General features: G+C 39.0%; 1 protein-coding gene and 1 pseudogene across 2 annotated transcripts in view; one reads left to right on the top strand and one right to left on the bottom strand.

Annotated features, from left to right (window-relative positions):
• The window catches only part of LOC111161452, a 637,630-nt pseudogene that overhangs the window by 408,311 nt on the left and 201,732 nt on the right, over positions 1-27,587 (top strand). Inside the window, exons 11-12 of the transcript XR_002641531.1 lie at positions 4,349-5,103; positions 15,586-15,598. The product of XR_002641531.1 is annotated as a zinc finger protein 208-like (transcript). The remainder of the gene's footprint in view (positions 1-4,348; positions 5,104-15,585; positions 15,599-27,587) is intronic.
• LOC111161451 overlaps positions 1-27,587 on the bottom strand; it is a 678,116-nt gene that overhangs the window by 631,170 nt on the left and 19,359 nt on the right. Inside the window, 1 exon segment of the mRNA XM_022525111.1 lies at positions 22,154-23,499. Within this exon segment, the coding sequence (XP_022380819.1) occupies positions 22,154-23,499 (1,346 nt within the window).

Genomic DNA, 27,587 nt, shown 5'->3' with positions numbered 1-27,587 from the left:
TACTTCTTTCTATTTCCTTTTTTCCCCATAGTCAGCCCCTTCTAGTATCAGGTTGCTTCCATCATCTTTGCTATACTTTTTTTTTTAAAGATTTTATTTATTTATTTGACACAGAGATCACAAGTAGGCAGAAAGGCAGGCAGAGAGAGAGGAGGAAGCAGGCTCCCTGCTGAGCAGAGAGCCCGATGCGGGGCTTGATCCCAGGACCCTGGGATCATGACCCAAGCCAAAGGCAGAGGCTTTAACCAACTGAGCCACCCAGGTGCCCTCATCTTTGCTATACTTAATGATCTCTCCACAATTTGTGTTATTTCACTCTGAAATATCTTTACATCTACTCTCATATTCTCATTTGCTACCAACCTCTTCCAAAAGGAGAGCATATTATTTCAGTAACTGCTGTAATTACTATTTGGATTTGCCATGGTTTTTACCTAGTTATTCCATTTATACTATCAATATACCAAAAAGATATCACTTATTATATAAAATTTAAGTTCCTTCTGACAGAAAAATTTCCCTTCTGATCATTTCCAAATTTATTTCTCTCTGTGACTGAGAATTCTATTCATCTCTCTTTGTTCTAGTCTCCCAGGTGTATTCCATACAATTGATTTTATTCGTCACAACTGGACCTTTCTCTGTGTGATAGATGCTACATACCCATGTAGATGCTTGCAAAGTTAGCCAACTACAGCTTAGAGGGTACAGTAGTATACACAAGACTACCCTCACTTCTGATGCCAACTGTAATTTCAGGAGTCCCCAAGCCTAGCATGAATATCAACACTATGCTATAAGGACTCAGGGAACTTGCTGAAAGCTATAATACAGTTATGGTTTATTACAGAAGAAAAAATACGGATTAGAATCAGCTAAACACAAAGGGCAGAGTCCAGGAAGGTACCAAACATGAAGCTTCTAGTTAACCTCTCTCTATAGAATCATAGACAGCATTACCTTGCTGGTGTGACAATACCTACAGAATATTGCCAACCAGGGAAGCATCCCCTGAGTCCATTGTCCAGAGTTTATATTGGGGCTCCATGACTAGGCATGATTAACTGTACTTGTAGCCAATCTCAGTTTTCAGCCCCTTGAGAGGTCAAGCTGATACTGTGTGACCCAAAGCACCCACCCTAAATCACACTGTTGGTGTGGGTCAAAGACCTCCCTAAATTACATTGTGATTTTCTGGCTGGCCAAAAGCTCCCAGGCAAACAAATATATATTCCAAGGGCTTAGTGATTACTTCCCAGAAGCCAAAGGCAAATGTCAGATGTCTCTTTGCGCAAGGTTATATTCTTTACTATACAATACTACATATCATTTAGTTAAAAGATCAAGTTTCGCTTCCTCCATGAAATGTTCCTTGACTACTCCAGGCCATGTCAATTCCTATTTTGCTGCATTCATATTCTACTCATATCTGAAAATTATGAACAGATGCATCCTCTGTTATGATCAAATTTCTTTCCCCATCCAGTTAACATTTCCCCCAAATAAGATTCTCTCTTTTACTTATTCTTACTGTAATAATAGAGGCTAGATATTCAATAGTTACCTCTCTCTTGTTTTTAAGATTTTATTTATTTATCTGACAGAGAGACAGCGAGAGAGGAAACATAAGCAGGAGGAGTGCGAGAGGGAGAAGCAGGCTTCCCGCTGAGCAGGGAGCCTGATGTAGGGCTCGATCCCAGGACCCTGGGATCATGAGCTGAGCTGAAGGCAGACGCTTAACGACTGAGCCACCCAGGTGCCCCAGTTACCTCTCTTGATGCTATGCAAAGAAAACATCTTTCTCATCCATTCAGAAATCATTTAATCATAAGTTCTTTTAAATATACATGCCAAGATCATATTCCTTTATCTCAGATAACCGTGTGTTAATGTATACTCAGAAGATAGTCAATAATATGTTGACATCCAAGAGCTTAACTTTTAGTTGGGAAGGCAATATTATCAAATGAGCATTCTACATATAATATTCATACTAAAATAGCAGATTGTTGAAAGAGTTCTTGAAATGGATGGTCCAGGCTATAATTATAATCTAATTTCAGATAAATTGTATACATGAAAGGATACAAATAATATATGAAGGCTTTTGGATAAATGAATAGTAGAATGTCTCTGAAGGTGGTTGTGGTTCTTAGAAAGATGATTTAACTCTAGTTACTAATACAGATTACTTTTAGTGTGTTCTAGAACTGCACATAAATGTAATTGTATAATATATACTCTTTTGCATAAAGCTTTCACTCTGAAAAATGAGATTCATCTCTTTCCACTGTGTATCAGATTTTTTTTTTATTGGTGAGTAGTATTGTATTGTATATATACATGACACAGTATTACCATTTACCTTTTGATGAATACTTGGGCAGTTACCAGTTAAGGGCTATTGTAAATAAGACACAAGTCAATTGTACTTGTGTCTTATTTATAATATATATGGATTCATCAATCCGTATTTTAAATTACCCTACTAGACATGGGTGGTGATAAGGTAACAATAATCAGATATAGCCAAAAATTATAAGAAAAATAATAGAGTTAAAAAAAAGAAAGAAATGGGCGCCTGGGTGGCTCAGTGGGTTAAAGCCTCTGCCTTCGGCTCAGGTCATGGTCCCAGAGTCCTGGGATTGAGGCCCGCATTGGGCTCTCTGCTCAGCGGGGAGCCTGCTTCCTCCTCTCTCTCTGACTGCCTCTCTGCCTACTTGTGATCTATCTCTCTGTCAAATAAATAAATAAAATCTTTAAAAAAAAAAAAAAGAAAGAAAAATAACAGAATCAATTAGTGCTGTAAGCATATGGTTGAGGAATCTAGGCCTTCACATCCCCCATAGGGAATAATGGAGTTAAGTTATGTTACTGCATTGAGAGGAAAACGTAAACCCATCATTCCTGAAAATTGAAAGAGTAATTCAGCAAATCAAAGGAGGAAAAGTTAGAATTGATGGTCAGGAGAATTTAGTTACTGACCATTTCTGGAAGAAAAAATTGATGGTAACAGCAGTCAGAATACAACAGTGATTATATTCATGTTTTAAGTATACTTTGTTCTCTGGTTTATTTTACAATTCCTAATGGAAAGAGGTTTCTCAAAGTCTTCCCTTTCAGGAGAAAATAAGTTGTGTGGAGAGTTAGGGCCTAGGCTATAAACAGTGTTTTCTCTCAACACTAGGAAATGAGTGCTTGAGAAAATTCATTTGCCATGGATGGGATACATGCAAGTGAGGAAGAAACAAGTGGAAGTATTTTATAACACATATTTAGGCATGAGGGAATAATATTTAGGCTTTCATTTCTACCTGAACATTTTCCTTGCTTACTGGTTAGTACCCTTAATAAGCTCACTCCCTTATTTCTGAATCTGCCCATTCCAAGAACAATCCCACTTTCATCATCCTTTGTCTTCTGTTTACTTGTCCTTTTGTTTATTATACCTGCTCAAGGTAGCTTATATTAACAATATGCCAAAGGTATGAGTGTTCTTTTCTTATGCCATTTTTTCCTCATTTTAACTGTGTAGCAAGCTTTGTGTTTATATCATATGAATTTTCCCTACCAAGAGGTAGTTTATTTTGGCCTTTGTGTAGATCACGATAGTGAGGCAGACAGTTGCACAATGGGTTGTTTGTATATACATCCAATCCATAACATTTATGTGAAAACTTACAGTGTTGTTATTCTCTTCTAGAAGAAGATGGAAAAGCTGAAGATGCTTTAGTGAAGTTCAAAGAATACCAAGACAGCCACTCTCGATCAGTCATATTCATCAACCACAAAAGATTAATTAAGGAAAGAAGTAATATTTTTGGGAAAACGTTTCCTGTAGGCAAGAACCGTATTATGTCAAAAACAATACTACGTGAATATAAGCCTGATGGAAAGGTTTTAAAAAATATTTCGGAATTAGTCAGTAGAAATATAAGCCCTGTAAGAGAGAAGTTCGCTGAGAGTAATGGATGGGAGAAATCATTCCTCAATACTAAAAATGAGAAAATTCATACTACAGTGAATCTCTGTAAACAAACAGAAAGGAGTCTGAGTGGTAAACAAGAGCTTATTCAACATCAGAAGACTCAAACTCCTGAGCAATCTTTAGATCATAATGAATGTGAAAAATCCTTCCTTATGAAAGGAATGTTATTTACACATACTAGAGCTCACAGAGGAGAAAAACCCTATGAATACAATAAAGATGGAATAGCCTTAATCGAAAAGTCAAATCTCAATGCCCATTCACAAACTCTTATTGAGAAGAAAACCCATGGATACAGCAAATACGGTAAGTTCCTCTGCAGGAAGTCTATTTTTATCATGCATCAGAGATCTCAAACAGAAGAGAAACCCTTTCAGTGTCCTTATTGTGGAAATAGCTTTAGAAGGAAGTCATATCTCATTGAACATCAACGAATTCACACAGGTGAGAAACCTTATGTCTGCAATCAATGTGGAAAAGCTTTCCGTCAAAAGACAGCCCTCACTCTTCATGAGAAAACACATATAGAGGGGAAGCCCTACATCTGTATGGATTGTGGGAAGTCCTTCCGCCAGAAGGCAACTCTCACTAGACATCACAAAACACATACAGGGGAGAAAGCCTATGAATGTACTCAGTGTGGAAGTGCTTTTAGAAAGAAGTCATACCTCATTGATCATCAGAGAACTCACACAGGAGAGAAACCATATCAATGTAATGAATGTGGGAAGGCATTTATCCAGAAGACAACCCTCACTGTACATCAGAGAACTCACACAGGAGAGAAACCCTATATATGCAGTGAATGTGGAAAGTCCTTCTGCCAAAAGACAACCCTCACTCTCCATCAAAGAATTCATACTGGGGAAAAACCCTATATTTGTAATGAATGTGGGAAGTCCTTCCGCCAGAAGGCAATCCTCACTGTTCATCAGAGAATACATACAGGAGAGAAATCCAATGGATGTCCTCAGTGTGGGAAAGCCTTTAGTAGGAAATCAAACCTCATTCGCCACCAGAAGACTCACACAGGAGAGAAACCATATGAATGTAAAGAATGTGGGAAGTTCTTCAGTTGTAAGTCAAACCTCATTGTACATCAAAAAACTCACAAGGTAGAAACCATGGGAATTCAGTAAAGGATATGACTTTTTTGGTAAAAACTTTTGAAGTCCCAGTAAACACTGTACATGATGTAGCTTGCAAATATAATATTTAACAGTTTAAGGTACTATTCCACAAATTTACCTACTGTTTGTGAACCTATATAACACACAAAGAATGACTAGACAAATGACAGTAGTCATTGAAAATACAACCCTAAATTTTTTATTATCAATTCAGCAGGCATAAACTTCCTCTGTCAAGTTTCTACAAACATTTAAAATTGCTTGTTTTCAATTTCATTACATACCTTGTTGTGACCCAGTAATAAGCAACTGACCAACTAGCAGTGGTCCATGGACCACACTGTGAGCAGAAGTGTTTTTAAAAGAAAGGAAGTATGAATGTTCATAAGAGTGGTTTAAAAGAAAGGAAGTATGTATCTCTCATTGCAAATATGAAATAAAAATTAGCTGTTACCTCCTCAAAATTTACCACAGTTCTGACTTCTAACAGAAATTAGGTTTTGCATATTATGAACCTTTATATAAATTGGATTATACATCATGTATTCTTTTATATATGGCTTGTTTCATTCATCATTATGTTTGTAAAACCCATCCTTAGTGCATGCAGCAGCAGTTCATTTATTTCTATTCTATATTGAATTCCATCATATGATTAAATTACAGTTTATCCAATCTACTGTTGATGGACTTTTTCATTGTTTACAGCTTAGGGTCATAATAAATAATGCTTCTGTGAACGTACTTATCATTTGATGTACGTGCATTCACTTCTCTTGTGTATACACTAGGAATGGAATTGCTGGGTCCTGGAGCATATGTATGTTTAATCAGCTCTGGTAGATACTACCAAATGACTCAGAACTTTCACATCATGATATAATTAACTCTGAAGGAAAACAACTGAATATTAGTGATATGGTGATGGTTCCAACCAGACAGTTCATGCTAGAGGGAAACTCTACAAATATGAAAACTGAGAATCCAATTATAATGTATGTACAAAGGCTTTTAGCCACAGCCCAAACTGTAATATAATTCCAAACAAATGTAATAAATGTGAGGTTGTCTCTAGCCACAAAAACTGCCATATTTGAAATCCAAAAGTCATATTAAGGAAAGGAAGGCTCCTAGCATGCTTCCTTGCATTAGAGAGTTCTAACTGGAGAAAAATCCTACAAGTATAGTAAAGGAACAGGGGGTAATAGCATTTACCTATGGCCTATATCTTGCTGGATGTATAAAAATGATGAATATGGAAAAGCTTATGGTCATAGTTCAAATCATACACAACACCATGGAATTCACATTGGATCAGAACTCTTTAAATGAAATTATCATAAGGGGTGCCTGGGTGGCTCAGTCAGTTGAGCTTAGGCCATGGTCTCACGGTCGTGAGATCAAGCCCCACATCAGGCTCCATCCTCAGAAGCCTGCTTGGAATTTCTCTCTCCCTCTCCCTCAAACCTTCCCCACAACCCCCTATACACGTGCTCTCTTAAAAAAAAAAAAAAAAAACTGATCATAAGAATGACTTTAGCCATAGCTCATTCCTTATACAACATCAAAAAAATTATGCTAAAGAAAGGGAAGTTTTAAAAAGGGAATGGATGTAGCTTGGAACTCTAACTTGGGGAAAGCTGCTTCTAGGAAGAAGTCTGACCATACTGATATTATAATGCTAGAGTCTACATGTAGGCACCTGGGTAATAGCCCCAGCTAAGCTCCCAGCCATCATCCAGTACCATCTGTCAACTAAATGAATGAGCCACCTGGGACACCTAATCAAGTCTTCAGATGACTATAACCCTTTCTAACACCCAACTGGAACCATCTGAAAGACCCAAGCAAGAACTGCTCAGCTAAAGCCTTCTCAGACTCCTGAACCACTAAATGGTTACATTTTAAAAATTAAATTGGATTGATTAAAAGAAAGGGAAAATAATCTCTGAGTATCTATATTATAAAATAATGGTATGATTTGGATTCAGAGTCAATGAGAAAGTGTGGTGACTACTAGGAGATACTTGGCATGAAAAGAAAAATGATCCTAAAACACAGTTGAAGATCGGATGTAGTTTTTGTTTGCAATTACATACATAAAGAACAACTCAGTGAAGGGTTTGTATGCTATTTTCTTTCTCATTTTTTGGTAGTAAATTATATTTATCAACTTGGTTAGCTTAGCTATGAAAATGCATTCTTCACAATTTTACAAAAAACAAAAACAGCCCCAAAAGACCTACTGGATAATGCAGAGGGAAACAAGCCTATCTTTGAAAGATCCTATGCAGGGTCATTTCCCTGATGTTCCATGAACTAAGATGCAGAGAAAAATCAAGATATGGAGATAAGGGAGCGCCTACGTGGCTCAATTGGTTAGGTGTGTCTGCCTTTGACTCAGGTCATGATCCCAGGGTCCTGGGATCAAGCCCCACATGTGGGTGAGGAGTGTCCTTGCTCAGCAGGGAGCCTGCTTCTCCCTCTTCCTCTCCCTCTCCCTACTCCTCTCCCTGCTCATGCTGTCAAATAAATAAAATACTTCTAAAGAAGAAAGGGAGGTAAGTACAGCCATGTCCTTATAGAAGATACTTTGAATGCTTTGAAGAAAGTCTAAATGAATTTTTGCTAACAGTTGTTCACATATAAGCTGCTTCTTAGAAAAAGCAGGCCCAATATTTTGTTTTGATGTGATTGGGCTATGGATTGGGCTATATTCCATACTCCTGTATGAAGGTTTCTTTTGAAGAATTTGGCCATGTTCTTTTTCATTAATTTATATGAATACTTTATGAATGGATAAATATATGAAATGAGGACTTTCAACTCACTGATCTATTGGTAAATGAAGTTTGGGCATCTCTAAGGAGTGTACATGATTTTGGATTGCCAAGTCCACTTACTACTACCAAACATATATAATTCACAGGAATTAATTCACAAATTCACATTTTATACACCCAACTGAAGGTCATGAGACAAAAGAGAGTTAACATGTACAAAGATTCCATCAGTCCAAGGACAGACAAGGCTCCATAGAGCATATCTATGTAATGCTTTCATTTAAAAGCAAAAGGGAGGGTACCTGGGTGACTCAGTTAAGCATCTGACTCATGATCTCAGCTCACATATTGATCTCAGGGTCGGGAGTTCAAGCCCCACACTGTGGAGCCTACTAAAAAAAATAAATAAATAGAACCAAAGGATATGGCTCACTAAGAGAAAGAAAAGGTAGGTAAGCAATTAGGGAGTCAGAATTATTCAGGTGCAAGCTCCCCAGTGTCCTTATTCACATGCAGACTGCAATTTATCTCCAGGTTGAACCACTAAGATCTATGTGAATCTTTACTTTGGGAGAGCTCAAAGCAGAAGTTCCCTGCAAGGGCATTTATGCCCCTCTGTTCACTCATTACATAGTCAAGCTAGGCTATCCAGTCAGTTACTTCATAAATGGGCTCTGGGGGCCTACACAGGAACTTTAGACTTTAAATAGTGCCACACATATCTCTGCCCTTATCTCAATCCAGGGTCAATGCCAGACATCCAAGCATCATGAACATAATATAATGTTAGAGCTTTTCCTACTACATACTGTTAACTTTTCTCCTATCCTTCTCCAAATGAAACTGTGGCCATTTACCAAGGTAGCTGCATCCAGGAAAAAGAAATAATCATACTTTTTAGGAATTACTGTCACTGTGGTCCATCAGTTGTAGTCAGGGCTTATGGAGGTCAGGTGATCAATGGAATTTTAGCTCAAGGCTCCTTCACAGTGAGCCCATTGGTTTCCCAGCCCTTCTTATTTCCCCAGTTGCAAGTGCATAATTGGAATAGATATACTTGGCAACTAACAGAACCCCATATTAGTTCTCTGACGTATGGGGTGAGGGTTATTATGGTGGGGAAGGCCAACTGGAAGCCTTTGTAGGAGAACTGCCTCTACCCATATTAAAAGTAATACCACAATCCTGTACGTATTGCAGATATTTGTGACACTGACTTGAACGATGAGTGGTGGTTTCCAACATATCTCGTTCCAGTCACTTATTTGGCTTATGCAGGAAACAGATGGATCTTAAATGATTATCATAAATTTAATCAGGTGGTAATCCTAATTGCATTCCAGATGTGGTTTTGTTGCTTGAGAAAATTAACACATCCTCTGGTATGTGCCATAAAACTACTGACCTGGAAAAAATTTTTTCTAGATATCTTTTAGTAAAGACCACCAGAAATACTGTGTTTTCAGTCCAGCATTACACCTTCACTGTTCTAACTCAGTAGCTGTGTTCATCTGGGCTCTCCAGAGAAACAGAACCACTTAGGGATTTATACACACATATACATATCTGTGTGTCTGTGTGTGTGTGTACACGCACAAACCCCTAAGTGATACACACAGATACACGTGTGCATACATGTGTTGTACATACATGCATATATGTGTGTAACATATATGTACACACACACACAAAGAAACAGAAGGCAGACAAAAAGATTTATTTAAAGAATTGGATGTTGGGGCACCTGGGTGGCTTAGTCAGTTAAGTGTCTGCCTTCAGCTCAGTTCATGATCCCAGAGTCCTGGGATCAAGACCCACACTGGGCTCCCTGCCTGCTTCTCCTTCTCCCTCCGTCCCTCTCCCCACTCATTCTCTCTCTCTCTCTCTCAAATAAAATCTTTTCAAAGAAGAAAAGAATCGGATCATGCAATTGTGGAAGCTGGCAAGTCAAAAATCTGCAGGATAGACATGCAGGCTGGAAAACCAGACAAGAATTAATGCTGGAGTTCAAGCCTAATGGCAGTCTGCTGACATAAAAATTTTCTCTTCTTCAAGAGAAGTTAGGTTTTTTTCTATTAAAGCCTTCAACTGATTGGATGAGGCCCACACACATTATGGAGGGAAATCTGCTTTACTCAGTCTACTGACTGAAATGTTAATCTTGTCTAACAAATACCTTCAAAGAAACATCTAAAATAATGTTTGACCAAATATGTAGGTACTGTGGCCTAGCCAAATTGACACATAAAATTAACCATCACAACAGTATATCAACTCTCCAGCACTAAGTCATAATTTAGTCCACCCACACCTCTATCAGATTTCCCTTGCACAAGTCATCATGCTAGGCCATTAAATTAATAAAGACTCTAGACATATTGGCAAGATATTTGAATGTCAGAGACTGGGAAATAACTTTGGCAAAAATTCAGGGTCTTTCCATCTCAGTGGAATTTCTATAGAGTCAATGTGGTGCATACTGAGATATATTAAGGTGAAGAATCCCTTCCTAGAACAAAAACAGAGCATGACACATAGTGGACTCTCTGGATTTTAGACACATGTTTAAAAAAGTAATTTGGATATACCATTATGGCCCATTTACATAATAAACTGAAAACTGCTAGTTTGAGGAGGGCCCAGAATGAGAGAAAGCTCTTCAACAGGTCCAGGCTGTTCATACTATCTCAAATGAGATTGGTATACTGGAGATTTGGCTCAAGCAGGCCCTGAAGGCAAAGTTGCATGAAGAAGTGGACTAAAGGGGCACCGGGGTGGCTTAGTCAATTGAGCACACAACTCTTGATTTCAGCTCAGGTCATGAGCTCAGGGTCATGAGATTGAGCCCTATATCAGGCTCTGTGTGGGGCATGGAACCTGCTTCAGGTTTTCTCTCTCTGCCTCCCCTTTGCTCCTCCTCACCGTGCTTTCTTAAAAAAAAAAAAAAAAAAAAAAAAAGATTAAATGGACTAAATAAATACACATGGCCCCTACTCCTAAGATATTACCACTCCCAGCCCATCCTATGGTCTCATGGGGAGGGCCCTACAACCAGCTGGCTAAGGAAGAGAAACATGTGAACACAGCTTACAGATGGTTCTGTATGACATGCAAGTACCACCCAAATAAGGACAGCTGCAGCACTACAGCCCATTCTGGGACCTCCTTGAAGGGACAATGATGAAATCTTCCCAATGGGAAAAAATATGAGGAGGGCATCTGGTTGTTTATTTAGCCTAGAAGAAAATATGGCCAGAAGCAAGAGTCTATAGTCATAGGCTGTGGCCAATAGTTTGGTGGGATGGTCAGGGACTTAGAAGGAAGTCTGGGGAAGTGGTATGTGAACAGATTTCTCTGAATGGGAAATGATGTGAAGTTATTTGTGTCCCATGTGAATGAATGCTTACTTCAGGAGAGGAGGATCTTAATACACATATAGATGACCAATTCTGAGGGTATCAGTCAGCTTCTTTTCTCAGCCACTCGTGTTATTACCCAGTGGGTTCATAAAACAAAGTGACCATGGCCCCAGTGATGCTTATGTGTAGGCTCAGCAACATGGACTCTCACTCACCCAGAATATCCTGTTTATAGCTACTGCTGAGGGCCCAGTCTGCCAGTGGGAAAGACCAACACTGAGTCACCAAAATGACCTCATTCCCTGGGTGATACAGCTTTTCTTTCCCTGCATTCAGTGCTTCCAGCACACTACCATCTTACAGATGGTACTTATAGAGCACCTTATGCATCACTGCGGTATTTCAAATAACATTTGCTTCTGATCAAAGAGCTCATTTCATAGCAAATGAATTGTGGCAGTGAGCCCATACTCATGCTACTCACATGGTCTTACCATGTTTTCCATCATTCTGAAGAAGCTTTTTTTTCCCCCTGAAAAATCTGTCTTGATAGAATGTTAGAATGGCCTTTTGAAGCCCTGATTTCAGTGCCATTGAGATAGCTGTATTTGTGGGACTGGGGAAGTGTCTTTGAAGATGCTATATACGCTTTAAATCAACATCCAGTATATGGTGCCAATGTGTCCAGGAACCGAGTGCAAATGGGAGTGGTTCCACTCATTACCTATCGTGATCCACTAGCAAAAGTTTTGCTTTCCATCCCTGCAACCTTGGACTCTGCTGGACTGAAGGCTTAGTTGCAATGAGAGGAATGCTTCCACCAGAAGACAATAATTGTTCCACTAAACTTAAAGTTGAAGCTGCCACCTTGGGTTGAGGCTGCTTTGTGCTCCTCATGCTTCTGAATCAACAGGCAAAGGAGGAGGTTACTGTACTCAATAAGTGATTGGTCCTGATTACCAGGAGGAATTTGGGCTGCTAATATATAATGAATGTAAAGAATCTTATGTCTGAAATATAGGATCTCCCTTAGCATGTCTCAGTACTACCACATCCTGTGATTAATGTTCATGGAAAACTACAACTGGATTCGGGCAGGACTGCTAATGGCTGAGACACTTCAGGAATATTTGGTTTATCCTGAAAGAATCAAAATCAGCTGAGGCACTTGTTGAGGACAAAGTAGATATGGCATGTATAGTGGAAAGAGATAGTTATAAATACTAGCTATAACGACATGGCCAGTTGTAAAAATGAGAACAGAAATAGCATGCATGATTCTCCATTTTGTTATGTTTGTATACATATTAACCAAATATTTTTGTTTCCTTCCCTCTCCTACCCCTGTCAAACATAAGATTTATTAGTAATAGTTAACTTTATATCACAGTTACAGGATGTGAGTGAACCTCACCCAAGGGCTTTTGCGTCCTCTCTTGGGGAAAGCATTAATATGTTTTCTACTGTACACAGGATAGTGTTTCATGTCAGTAGAAAGTATGACTTCTTCATTTGAAGAGTGTGATTTAAGGAAATGTTGATAAGCAGTGGACTGCTAAGGTCATTTTTATGTGTCAACTTGGCTAGACTACAGTTATTCAATCAAACACTAATCTAGGTGTTGTTGTGAAGGTATTTTGTAGATGTGACTAAAGTCCATAATCAGTTAGCTTTAAGGGAGATCATCCTAGATAATCTAAGGAGGGCCTGATTTAATCAGTTGAAAGACATTGAGTAGAGCTGAGAAATTCCTGAAAAAGAAAAAATTTTGCCCAAGGATAGCAGGTTCATCTCATGTCCAAGAATTCTAGCTTGCCCTTCCGGATTTTAGACTTGCTTAGCCCTCACAATCACATAAGCAGATTCACTGCAATAAATATATATACTCTTTCTGTTTTCTGGTTAAATACTGACTAATATAACATCTTCCAACCTTTCTTCTTCTAGGCCCCTGACTAGACCATTTTAACCTAGGAGTATGATTGTTCTTCTCTTGGGCCACTTCTTATACACGAAGTGGATGACCAAATGCAATACCTAATGTTTCACCCACTGAGAAAAATGTCCCTCTCAGAGCTTCCCGTGTGAAGCTTCTATGTAATGCTGCTGCTTTTCATTTCAGTTTACATTTGCATATAGAGCCAAAAAACTGCATGTCAAGTTCAGCCCTTTTCTTTCATCCTCAGCTGGTTATATGGGACTCCCATATGTCCACTATGAGTGATCTGAGACATTGGTGTAAGTGATGGGTGACATATCCATGTAGACTGTGTGCCCTTAGTACTTCTTGTGCACAATTCTGAATGTACCAGTTCCATTTTCTTAAAGATTGCACTGGGCTCATCCAACTTTATCACTTTGTGGTTCTGACGGAACATAGCTCTCACAATGGGCAGTTCAGGATGCCTGGTGACTTGGTTTCACCTGGTCAAGCGTTCTGTCTTCACAGAGCCCAGTGGCACACCAGGAGCTTATTTTCAAAAACTGTGTAAGACCCCCATATGGGAGATTTCAAGATGTCTAGGTATTTTCCTTTTTCCAATGTGTAGTAGCTCAAGTAAAAGGCCATAGTTCCCTGTGGCAGAAAGATTAAGATGTCCCTCAATGATCTCTGACTCCTGATATGCGTGCCTTTGTGTAATCCCCTTTCCTTGAGAGTGGGCTGACTTGTCAAGTTATTTCTAATCAACAGAATAAGGCAAAGATCCTAGGAAGTCACTTAAGTAATTAAAGTTACAAAAGAGAACTTCTTTCTTGCTAGAAGACCTTTACTGTCTTGCTGGCTTTGACGAAGTAAGATGCCATACTGAAGAAGCCCATACAGCAATTGGAACTGAAATTGGATTCTGGCCAACAACCAGCATGAGACTGATGTCCTTAGTCTAACAACCTGTAAGGAACTAAATCCTGCAAATAACCATGTGAGCTTGGAAGTCATCCTTCCCCAGATGTGCCTTCAGGTAAAACCTGGCCCATACCTTGACTGTAGACTTTTTTTAAAAAATAGTTTTATTTATTCAAGTAATCTCTACTCCCAACATGGGGCTTGAAATCAAGAGTCACATGTTCTTCCAACTGAGCCAGCCAGGTAGCCCTTGACTGTAGCCTTATGAAAGACCTTGAAGTAGAGGACATAGGTTGTGTCCAGACTCATAACCCTCAGAAACTGTGAAACAATGACTGTGTGTTGCTCTAAGCTGCTAAGTTTGTGGTTGCTTGCTGCAAAGTAATGGACAATACAATATAATAAAGGGTATGATCCCTCTTTTTACGTTTGACTGCTGTGTATCCCTTTAGTGCAGGTGGGGAAGCTCAACCTACACAAACCCCAGCCTCTTCATGGGAACCCTTACAGAGCCCTGCCAGTAAGCACAATAAAAAACCCAAGTCACTCTTCCCTGCCTTATCTCTCAATCCATTCTGAGACCTGCTTGGAATTCTCCCTTCTTCTCCCCAGAAAATCTCACTACGCAATAAACCTCTCCATACCCTGTTGGTGCATGTATGGTACTATCGGTCTTGACATACAAACCAAATTTCGAGTTGGGAATCGATCCCACATCTTTAGGGTGGCTTCAAAAATTATAGAGCAAGTAGAGTGTCTAAGCAATAGCTACCACTACCAGGGGTATGTGTTCTCATGCTTTGGTTTCCTAACAAGCTCTGTTGCCTTTTAGCAACTATGCATTTTGAGTTGTTGTCTACTGGAAAGCACGCTATTTGATCTGTGCTGCTGTCTGGAGAGTTTGTGCTTTGAGCTTTGCTGTACAGCACTTTGTGCTGTATTTTCCAAGTCTTATCAAACCTCTATTATAAATTTAACTGACTTAAATCAGAAGTTTTGATAATTGGTATTTACAGGCATGAGATTGAGGCCCTCCTTAAAGTAGCTCTGGGTCATGTGTCTTTGCTCAAAACTCTATCTCAGATTGAATCATATGTCTCAATTCCAGCAAAGTCATTACTGATACTAGGCTCAGGGAAATAACTCTTACCCTGGGACAATTACTTGTGTGTTGCAACCAGGCGTTGACACTCATTCTACAGTGCATGCAGGAGAAAGATTGACACCCTGTGCAATATTCAGGACGGCTGGGTGATTACTTCTGTGAAAGAAAAGCAGTCACAATGTAGCATGCTACAAATCTATACTCCTTTTAAAACCAGATGGTCAAGATCCTACAAAATACCTTTGCCAGTGCTGCCTATGCCTCTGCAAAACAGATTCTGATCCTCAGTTATAGAAGAAAAACATTCATGGAACCCTATGGCATGGTTCCTTATGAAAAGTGGCCCTGAATACTTTATGCTCATCCCTTTTAAAGGGTGTAAGACAATATCACCGTATTAGCCAACTGTAAAATAAAACAATAAAGACTTTGGGATTGATGGAGGGCCACAGATTATCAATGTCCAGAAAGCAGAGTGGGAAAATCAATACCTAGGGTTGCTAAAATAGATAACGTGATATATTACCTAATGTGTTAATTTTATTGATTTACTTTTTAAAAGAATTTATTTATTTGACAGAGAGAGAGAGAGAGAGCACGCACAAGCAGGGGGAGCAGCAGAGGGAGAGGGAGAAGCAGGCTCTCCACTAAGCAGGGATCCCGATGTGGGGCTTGATCCCAGGACCCTGGGATCTGACCTGACGCAAAGGCAGATGCTTAACAACTGCGCCACCCAGGTACCCTTAATGTGTTAATTATAAGCAAAAAATTATGAGACGTACAAAGAACAGAAAAACATGACCCAGACATAGAGACAAAAAAGCAAGCAACTAAAATTGTCTGAGAGTTTTAACAGAAAAGGACAACAAAGCAGCCATTAAAATTATTTTGAAGAACTGAAGGAAAAAGCATGATTAAAGAAGCAAAAGAAAATATGACAATGCTTCATCAAGTGTTTCATCAATGTTTGCTCTTCATCGAAGAGCAAACATTAGTGGCACCTGGGTGGCTCAGTGGTCAAGTGTCTACATTCAGCCTGCTTCTCCCTCTCCCACTCCCCGCTTGTGTTCCCTCTCTCACTGTCTCTCTCTCTCTGTGTGTGTCAGATAAATAAATAAGATCTTTTTAAAAAAAAAAAAAAAAAGAGCAAATAATAATAATGAAATTGAGGGGTGCCTGGCTGGCTTAGTCATAGGGCATGTGACTCTTGATCTTGAAGTCCTGAGTTTGAATTCCACATGGGGTGTAAAAATCACTTAAATAAATAAAACTTTAAAAAAGAAATTAAGGGGCGCCTGGGTGGCTCAGTGGGTTAAGCCGCTGCCTTCGGCTCAGGTCATGATCTCAGAGTCCTGGGATCGAGCCCCGCATCGGGCTCTCTGCTCTCTAGGGGAGCCTGCTTCCTCCTCTCTCTCTGCCTGCCTCTCTGCCTGCTTGTGATCTCTCTGTCAAATAAATAAAAAATAAATAAATAAAAAATAAAAAAAAATAAAAAAGAAATTAAAATTATAGAGAATCAAGTAGAAATTGAGTTTAAAACTGCAATAACCAAAATGAAAACTGACTTGAGGAACTCAACAGATTTGAGCTGCCAAAAGAATGGATGTGAAGATTAGTAATTCCAAGAATAGAAAGAAAAAAGAATGAAGGATGAACAGAGCCTGAGAGAAATCATTAAGAATGCCAACATACATGTAAAGGAGAGAAGCAGAAAAAAACACTTAAGAAATAATGGCTGAAAATTTCCCAATTTACTGAAAATACTTTAATGTACACATTCAAGAAGCTCAAGAAACTCTAGGCAAAGATTCACAAAGACCTCATAGTAAAATTAATAAAATCTAGTCAAGAAGAAACCCTTGAAAGCAACAGAAAAAGATTCATCACTTAAAGGGAGCCCCAATAATGTTAATAGTGGGTCTCTTATCAGAAACAATGGAGACTAGAAGACAATGGGATGAAATATTCAAAGTTCTGGGAGAAGGGGGTAAATCTGTACAAAAGAATTTTATATGTAAGTAAAACTGTCTTTAAAAAATGGTGAAATGGGATGCCTAGGTTAAGCAGCTGCCTTTGGCTCAGGTCATGATCCCAGGGTCCTGGGATAGAGCCCCACATTGGGCTCCCGGCTCGGTGGAGAGCCTGCTTCTCCCTCTCCCTCTCCCTCTGCTTACTTGTGCTCTGTCAAATAAAGTCTTTTTTTTTTTTTTTAAATGGTGAAATATGGATGCCAGAGGGACTGAGTCAGTTAAGTGTATGACTCTTGGTTTTAGCTCAAGTCATGATCTTGGGGTCACAGGATCGAATCCGCCATCTGGCTCTTGCTCAGCATGGAGTCTGCCTGAGATTCTCTCCCTCTCCCTCTTCAAAAAGTGCTCGCACTCTCTCTAAATTAATTAATTAATTATGTCTTTAATGAATGAATGAATAAAAATTTAAAATGGCGAAATAAAGGCACTGCCAGTCAAACAAAAATGAGGGAATTTCCACCTTACAAAATACACTAGGGAAAGTTCTCCAGAATGAAAGTGACTTTAGATGGTACCCCAAAAAGCACCAGTAAAGGTAATGACGTGATTATAAAAAATAGAGCACAAATGCATATTTCTTCTCTTAACTGATCTAAAAAGCAATTCTATATATAAAACAATAAAGCTCCCGAGGAGTAACATTTCTGCATCTCATGGGAACTAAGTTAATACACAGGTAAAGTAGATTTTGATAACTTAAAATGGATATGGCAAGGTACACATGCAAGATTAGGACATTTCCAGACAGACAAAAATTATGGGAGTTCATCACAACTTGAGAACTGCCTTAAAAGTAATGCTATAGAGAATTCAAGTTGAAATGAAAGGACACTAAGTAACAACACAAAATCTTAGGAAAGTATAAAACTTACTGGTAAAGGTAAATGGTCAATTTCAGAATACTTTAAAATTGCAAAGGTGGTGCATAAGTCATATTTGAGTATGAAAGTTAAAAAACAAAAATATTAAAAATAACCAGCTACACTAATTTCTTGATATACAATATAAAAAGATGTAAAATGTATCAGTAATATAAAATGGGGGGGAGGATAAAAGCAGGGCATTTCTATGCAACTTAAGTTGTGATTAGCTTAAAATAGACCTGTTATGTTTTATGTAAACTTCATAGTAACCACAAAGAAAAAACCTATAGTAGATACACAAGTTAGAGAGAAGGAATCTATTTTAAAAAAAACGTCAGAGGTGCTTGGCTGGCTCTTTTGGTGGGCATGAGACTCTTAGTCTCAGAGTCATGAGTTCGACACCCACATTGTGAGTGGAGCCTACTTAAAATAAAAATAAAAGGGGTGCCTGGATGGCTCAGTTGGTTAAGCACCTGCCTTTGGCTCAGGTCATGATCCCTGGGTCCTGGGATCGAGCCCCATGTTGGGCTCCCTGCTCAGCAGGGAGCCTGCTTCTCCCTCTTTCCCCTGCTCGTACTCTCTCGTTATCTCTCTCCCTGTGTCTCAGATAAATAAATAGTCTTTTTAAATTATTTATTTGAGACAGAGAGGGAGACACAGAGAGAGAAACAGACTCTCCACTAAGCAGAGAGCCCAATATGGGACTCAATCTTAGGACCCTGAGGTCATGACCTGAGAGCTGAAGGCAGATGCCTAACCCATAAGCCAGTCAGGCACCCCAAATAAAATCTTTTTATTTTTTTTAAAGATTTTATTTAAAGATTTATTAAAGATTTTAAAGATTTTATTTATTTGAGAGAGCAAGAGAGATTGAGAGAATGAGTGCGGGGAGAGGCAGAGGGAGAAGCAGACTCCCTGATGCAAGATTCGATCCCAGGACCCTGGGACTATGACCGGAGCTGAAAGCAGATGCTTAACCAACTGAGCCACTTTGGCGCCCCTCAAAACAAAGTATTTTAAAGATTTTTATTTTTTTTTTTTTGACAGACGGAGATCCCAAGTAGGCAGAGAAGCAGGCTGAGATAGAGGAGGATGCAAGGCTCCCTGCTGAGAAGACAGCCTGATGCAGGGCTCGATCCCAGGCCCTGGGATCATAACCTGAGCCAAAGGCAGAGGCTTTAACCCACGGAGCCACCCAGGCCCTCCAAAACAAAGTCTTCTAAAAAAAATAAATAAAAATAAAAATTTGGGGAAAAAATCATCAAATTGCAAAGGAAAATAGCAAGACAGGAAGAAAGTAACAAACGAACTACAATACAGTAAGAAAACAATGAATGACAATGGCACATTTTCATGATCTTATCTATCAATAATTACTGTAAAGAATTAAATTCTTCAATTAATTAATTAATTAATTAATGCAGTAGCTGACTGAATCAAAAAAAAAGGGGGGGGGAGAAGAAAAAAACATCCCAAAATATGCTGCCTACAAAAAAAATCACTTTAGCTTTAGAACACACATAGGCTGAAAATGAAAGGATAGAAAAGATATTCTGGGGCACCTGGGTGGCTCAGTCAGTTAAGCGTCTGCCTTCGGCTCATGTTATGATCATGGGGTCCTGGTATCGAGCCCCACATTAGGCTTCCTGCTCAGCAGGGAGTCTGCTTCTCTCTCTCCCCTTACCCCTCCTCACTGCTTGATTTATCTCTCAAATAAATAACAAAATCTTTTTTTTTTTTAAAGAAAGAAGACATTCTGTGCAAATGGTAATCAAGAGAGCAGAAGTGGTTATTCTTAAATCAATAAAAACAGAGTTTTAGTTAAAATCTGTCAGGAGACAAGGCTTGCTACATAGTAATTCATAGTTCGCTACATTCAAGGTTCGCTACATAGTCAATTCATAAAGAGGACATAACAATTATAACTATGTATGCATTCAACAGAGCATTTAAATATATAAAGCAAATACTGACAGACCTGAAGAGAGGAATAGAAAGCAATAAAAGGACAGTGGAGAATTTCAATATCCAACTTTAAACAATGGATAGCTATTTCAGACAGAAAATCAGTAAGAAAAAAGTGGACCTGAATAACACTTTAGACCAAATGGAACTAGCATACATACACAGAACATTCTATTCAACAGCAGCAGAATACACATTCTTCTCAAGAACACACACAACATTCTCCAGGATACATCATATGTTAGGCTATAAGACAAGTCGTAGCACGTTTAAGACTGAAATCATATCAAGTTACTTTTTTGAGCACAATAGTTTGAAACTACAAACAGGAGGAAAATTGGAAAATTCACAAATATGTGAAAATAATAAATTTTCAGGAGTACACACTCTTGAACAACCAATGGATCAAAACAGAAACCAGGGGTGCCTGGGTGGCTCAGTGGGTTAAAGCCTCTGCCTTCGGCTCAGGTCATGATCCCAAGCCCCGCATCGGGCTCTCTGCTCAGCAGGGAGCCTGCTTCCCTTCCTCTCTGCCTGCCTCTCTGCCTCCTTGTGATGTCTGTCAAATAAATAAACAAAATCTTAAAAAAAAAAAAAAGGACAATAGGAAGATGTGGTCCATATATACTATGGAGTATTATACCTCCATCAGAAAGGATGAATACCCAACTTTTGTATCGACATGGACGGGACTGAAAGAGATTATGCTGAGTGAAATAAGTCAAGCAGAGAGAGTCAATTATCATATGATTTCGCTTATTTGTGGACCATAAGAAATAACACAGAGGACATGGGGAGATGGAGAGGAGAAGGGAGTTGGGGGAAATTGGAGGGGGAGACAAACCATGAGAGACTGTGGACTCTAAAAAACAATCTGAGGGTTCTGGAGGGGAGGGGGGTGGGGGGATGGGTGAGCCTGGTGGTGGGTATTATGGAGGAGACGTATTGCATGGAGCACTGGGTGTAGTGCATAAACATTGAATTCTGGAACACTGAAAAGAAATGTAAAAAATAAATTTTTAAAAAGACAATAGGAAGGATCAATAAAACCTAAGAGTTGGTCTTTTTAAAAGAAAAAGTTTGGGGCGCCTGGGTCCAGATACTAAGGAAGCTTCAATTTTTACTTTACTTGTTTGATGGCTTTTGAATTTTGTAGCATGTGCTTTTATTACCTAAATTTTTTAATTAAAAAAAAATCAACATAACATCAAAACATACTTACACTGTACATGGGTGGTAATCTACCCAACGGAAATAAAAGAATGATGTGAGAATGTTTAGAAACAACTGAATGTCTAGAGCAGGAAATGGCTTAAAATACAGATATATATCCCATACTAGAAATATTTTTTTTTTAAGATTTTATTTCTTCATTTGACAGACAGAGATCACAAGTAGGCAGAGAAGCAGGCAGAGAGGGAGAGGAAGGGAAGCAGGCTCCCTGCCGAGCAGAGAGCCCGATGCGGGGCTTGATCCCAGGACCCCGAGACCACGACCCGAGCCGAAGGCAGCGGCCCAACCCACTGAGCCACCCAGGCGCCCCCCATACTAGAAATATTCTAAAGCTTTAAAACAGTGAGTTAGATCTATATGTATTCACCTGAGAAAATGTTTGCAATTATTTGTGCAAAAAGAAATTGCCATGAAATATATCATTCTAGGTGGTATAACCTTCCACTCACATCCAATAAACCCTTCATCCTTGCAGGTATGCTTGAGCAGGAAACAGCTACACACCCATATTGGCTATCTCAGGGATTTGTGAAATGAGAAGAAATTGTTTTGATTTTATTTCTGCCACATTTCACTAGTTTCAGTAAAAACACTACTTTATAAAATTATCTCCAATACTGGGTGTTATAACAGCCCAGAAACAGCAATTGAACCAGAGCAATTAAGAATTTTTACCTGTTAATTACTTTTTCATTTTTCCACTTGAAGTTTTTTCCCAAGGATTACTGAAATAAATCAACACTAATGAAATTCAGTTATTTTACCAACTTTTACATTAAAGGAAAACCTATATTTCTAAAAATGATATCATGATGCTAGACTAAGATGGGGAGAAAGGAGAGGAAACCTTACTGGCATCTCAATAGTATGAAGTCCCTGATGTAGATTAAATTGCAAGCCATGATTAAAGGCCTTTCCACACTCATAAGGTTTCTTCCCAGAATGAATTCTCTGATGGTGTGAGAAGCTTGAATGATAGCTAAAGGCCTTCCCACATTCCTTACATTCATAGGGCTTCTCACCAGTATGTATTCTCTGATGTTGAATAAGGTGTGAATGAAGTCTAAAGGCCTTACCACATATCATACATTCATGAGGTTTCTCACCAGTATGAATTCTCTGATGTCTTTTGAGGTGTGAGCACTGTCTAAAAGTCTTCCCACATTCCTTGCACTCATAGGGTTTCTCACCAGTATGAATCCTCTGATGTAGACTAAGTTGTAAGCCATCACAAAAGGCCTTCCCACATTCACTACATTCATAAGGTTTTTTGCCAGAATGAATTTTCTGATGGTGAGAGAAGCTTGAGTGATAGCTAAAGGCCTTTCCACATTCTCTACATTCGTAGGGTTTCTCACCAGTATGAATTCTCTGATGTATGGTAAGGTGTGAGCGATGCCTAAAAGTCTTTCCACATTCTTTACATTCATAGGGTTTCTCACCAGTATGGAGTCGAAGATGTTCAGTAAGTTGAAAGCCACGAATAAAAGCCTTTCCACATTGTTTACATTCATAAGGTTTTTCACCAGTATGAAGCCTCTGATGTTGAGTAAGCTGTGATCGCTGCCTAAAGGCCTTCCCACATTCCTTACATTCATAGGGTTTTTCACCAGTGTGAATTCTCTGATGCAGAATAAGTTCTGAGCCATAATTAAAGGCCTTTCCACATTCTTTACATTCATAGTGTTTTTCACCATTATGGATTCTCAGGTGTTGTTTAAGTTGTGAACAATGAAGAAAAGCCCTCCAACATTCCTTACATTCATTGCACTTGCTACTATTTTGAATTCTCTGTTTAGTAAGATACGACGTATTAATAGTTTCTGCACATTCCTTACATTCAGAAAGTTTTTCTTCAGAATAAGTTCTTTTGTGATGACTAAAAAATAAATGGTAACTGAAGTTTTTTCTACATTCTTTACATTCAAAAATTTTCTCTCTATTATAAAATTCCTGAGTGAATAAAGTATGTCTGTTAAATATAGGCATGTGTTCATGGTTGATAACAAATTGCCTGAAATAGCCCTCCTGTTCCTGTTGTGTCTCAAAGTGACTACTGCATTCCCAAATATCTCTGAAAATGGACTTCTCAGGGTTATGACTTTTAAATTGTTCCATGATAGCCCATCGGGATGGTTCTGTCTCATAAATGTCTCTTTTTGGAGATAACTTCTTGGTCTCACACCTGGACACCAACTCTGAAAGATAAGAAACACATTTTAATTGCTGTCTTTGTGTTAGAAAATAAATATATCTATGGTAGAAAAGAGAGATAACTGAAAAATAATTCACATAAGAAATGAAAGGCTTGGCGAGCTCTTAAATACCATCAAGAGCTCTTAAATACCATCGTGCAACTGAATGAAAAAAAAAGAGAGTAAGGAGAACACAGAACACAGAGAAAGGAGAGCTTATAGGAGAAACTGAGGTAGTTAAATAACAAGTCAAGTCAGTGGGTCTGAATTATTTTTTTTAAGATTTTATTTTTAAGCAATCTCTACACCCAAGATGGGGCCTGAACCCACAACCCTGAGACCAAGAGCCAAACATTCAACCGACCAAGCCAGACAGGCACCCCATGGTTCTGAAAATGTGATCTACCTCAGAGTTTGTTGCAATTATGGATGTTTAAGAAACATTCTGGATCAAATCAATCAGTATCTAGCAGAGTCAGTTTTAGAATGAGATCAACTTAATAAGCATCTACAAGAGCGTGTTTAACAATTTCCACCAGGCCAAAGAATTATGTTATGGAGACTGCTAATTGCCCCCAAATATATATTGTATATTGACTGAACCCATGGTTTTTTAGTTAAGAACAAGGCTGCTCAATATAAACACTGCATTTCCCAGGCTCTTTTATAGAATATGCAATGTAACTAAATTCTGTCTTAAAAAGTGTGTATTATACAGTAGCTTCTGAAAGGTTACAAGCTAGGTGGCCCATGACCTATGCCCTTTATTCTCCCATTTCCTCAGACTGCAATGTGGATGTGGTGTCATGGTTTTGCAGAGCAGAGCTTACACTCCAGCCTGGACTTTAATGCAAGAGAAAATTAACCTTCTATATAGTTTAGCCATTATTATTTTTTTGTCTCTGTCACATGCAGCCAAACTTATAACCAAACCCAAGTAGCTTCCTATGGAACTGAAATTTAAAAATCCAATTCTTTGTCATGAGAACACAGGCTCTGTGGTACTTATAAGGCCTCCTTTTGAGTCCATTTCTGTTTTATTGGCGTGCTACAATACTAACTTCCTTCCAACAATTAGGACATGCCAGAGTTTTTTGTTTTTTGTTTTTTGTTTTTTTTTTTTTTTGCCAAAGTCGTTCTTATCTTAGAGCTTTTAGGAGGCTGTTTCAGAAGAAAAAGCTTAAGATTGACAGCTGTATAAAGCATTCTGTTCTAACAATTTATTTTTCTATTTTCCTAGTGATGGACATTTGGGCTGTTTTCAATTGTTGGCTATTATTATTAGTACTGCTATGAACATTCTTGTAAATGAAATTGTTGCATCATGGGATATACATTTGTTCAGAGTTCGTTGACACTATCCAATAGTTTCCTCATTTTCTCATCAAACTGTAAGAGTTCCAGTTCTTCACATCCTCACCAACACTTGTTATTGTCAATCTTACATTCATTCAGGCATCCCGGCAGATATGTCATGATACTGCACTATAGTTTGATTTGCAATTTCCCTGATGACAAGTGAGGCTGAACATTTTTTTGTATGTTTATTGGCCAACTGCATATCTTTATTTTTTTTAAAGATTTTATTTATTTATTTGACAGAGAGAGAGATCACAAATAGGCAGAGAGAGAGAGAGGGAGAAGCAGGCTCCCTGCTGAGCAGAGAGCCTGATGCAGGGCTCAGTCCCAGGACCCTGAGATCATGCCCTGAGCTGAAGGCAGAGGCTTAACCTACTGAGCCACCCAGGCGTCCCTGCATTTCTTCTTTAATAAAGAAGATTGGGAACTCCGGTCTTTTGTCCATTTTTACTGATTTTGTGTATGTGGTAAAACATACCAGTTTCACACAAAATCTACCTGTTTCATGATCAGGAAGTGTACAATTCAGTGACTTTTAATGTATTTGTATTTGTGGTGTTGAGTTGTATCAGTTCTTTACAATTTTGATACTAGCCCTTTATCAGGAATGTCATTTGCAAATGTCTTCCCCATTTGGTAGATTGTCTTAATTTCGTTAATTGAAAGTTTCCTTTGCTGTGTAGAAGCTTTTTACTTTGATGTACTTCCAACAGTTTACTTTTGCTTTTATTTCCCTTTTCTCAGGAGACATACAAAGAAAAATGTTGGTATGGCCAAGGTTAGAGAAATCACTACTTGTGCTCTCTTCTAGCATTTTCATGACTACATGTCTCACTTGTAGGTCTTTAATCCATTTTGAGTTTATTTTTGTGTATGGTTTAAGAAAGTGGTCCAGTTTCATTCTTTTGCATGTAGCTCTGCAGTTTCCCCAACATCAGTTGTTGAAGAGACTGTCTTTTCCCCATTGGATATTCTTGCCACCTTTGTCACAGATTAATTGACCATATAATTTTGGGTTTATTTCTGGGTTTTCTACTCATTTCCATTGAACTATGTGTCTAATTTTATGCTGTTTTGGTTACTACAACTTTGTTGTATATCTTGAAACCAGCTGTTGTTTCTTCAGATAAATTTTCTGCCCTTTTTTTCTCTTTTCTGGGATCCCTATAATGTGAATATTATTACGCTTGATGGTGTCACTGAGTTCCCTTAATCTATTTTCATTTTTTATTATTTTTTCTTTCTCCTGTTTGGCTTAATTGCTGTCCATTATTCTGTCCTCCATGTTGCTGATCCATTCTTCTGCTTCCTCTAGTCTACTATTTATTCCATGTAGTGTGTTTTTAGTTTCACTTGAGTTCTTCATCTTGGATTGTTTCATTTTTATGTTTTCTTTCTCTTTGTTGTGTGTTTCACTGAGTTTCATTATTCTTTTCACAATTCCAATTAGTATCTTTATGACCATTACTTCAAATTCTCTATTAGCCATATTACCTATTTCCGTTTTACTTAGGTCTCTTATTGTGAGTCTGTCCTTTTACCTGGGACATATTCCTTTGTCTCCTTATTTTGTCTAACTCTCTGTGTCTGTTTCTATGTGTTAGGAAAGTTAGCTATGTCTCCAGTTCATGAAAGTGGTGACCTTATGAAGAAGAGGTCCTGTAGTGTCCTGCCATGCAGTGTCCTCCATTCACTACAACCTGGCACTTCAGGGGTGTCTCCTATGTGTGTTGCATGTGCCCTACTATTGTGGCTGAGCTGCATTTGCCTTCAGTCTAGTCATCTGCAGAGGTTCTCTTTGCCTGCTGTGAGCTGAGTTTAGTTCCCGTGTTGGTAGTGGGCCAGTCTGGGGCTGCTTTGGGCTTGAATTGGGTCAGAGTAGGTGTTTGCCAGAGACACAGTAGCACCGAACTTCAGGGTGCTCTCCTTGTGTTGTTTCCTGAGAAGCTGTCATTGGTGAGCAGGGCCTGCAGTCAGATCTGATGTCTGCTCCCAGCCCACTGCTGAAGCCATAGTCGAACTGATATGGTTATCTTACCCTGTGCCCAGAGCAGAAGTCAGTAGGGAGTGGTGCCAGCCCTTGTTGGAGATGCTTCACACTGTCACACTTGTGGCACCACTTTGGAGAACACCTACCAGGCCATGTTGGAGGGGCAAGATCCAAAGGAGAACAAGGGGGAAGGTGTGTGGTGTTAGCAAGGTTTCTACTGGCGGGCAGTGGGAGAGGAACTATAGCCAGCCACTCTGGAGAACTGCTGAGAGAGGGTCCACAGGAGAGCATGAGGGCAGGGCATGCTGTTAGCAAGCTAGGTGGAGAGTGTGCATGCTCTGCTGCTTCCCACAGGTATCCATGTATCTATGCTGGGGGGCCGGGGAAGGAAATGTTACCTGCCAGCTCTTTTGTTCTTAGAGAAGTCTCCCATAGATCCCTGGCCACCAGCACGTATTCTCAGGTTAGCAAATTAATCTTCCTACGTACCTCAGGCATTTGTCAAATTGCCACTTCTATGCTACCTACCAGCAGGGCTGTTTGTTATACTATCTCTTTAGGAGCAAGGACTCAGTTTCCTATCATCCTCCTGGCTTTCTCAGAGCTGAGCCAGCTGATTTTTAAAGTTCCAGATGTTAAGCCCAACTAATTTAAAAACTTGTGAAGTTAGACCCCTCTGGCTTTCAAAACCAAACATTACGGGGACTCATTTTCCCAGGGTGGGCACCCCATGCCTGGGATG

This window comes from Enhydra lutris, unplaced genomic scaffold (genome assembly GCF_002288905.1).
Source record: "Enhydra lutris kenyoni isolate GAN:26980312 unplaced genomic scaffold, ASM228890v2 scaffoldscaffold85, whole genome shotgun sequence".
NCBI classification, from domain to species: Eukaryota; Metazoa; Chordata; class Mammalia; order Carnivora; family Mustelidae; genus Enhydra; species Enhydra lutris.
Note: the sequence above shows the minus strand (reverse complement) of the source record. Positions and strands in the feature narration are given on the sequence as shown.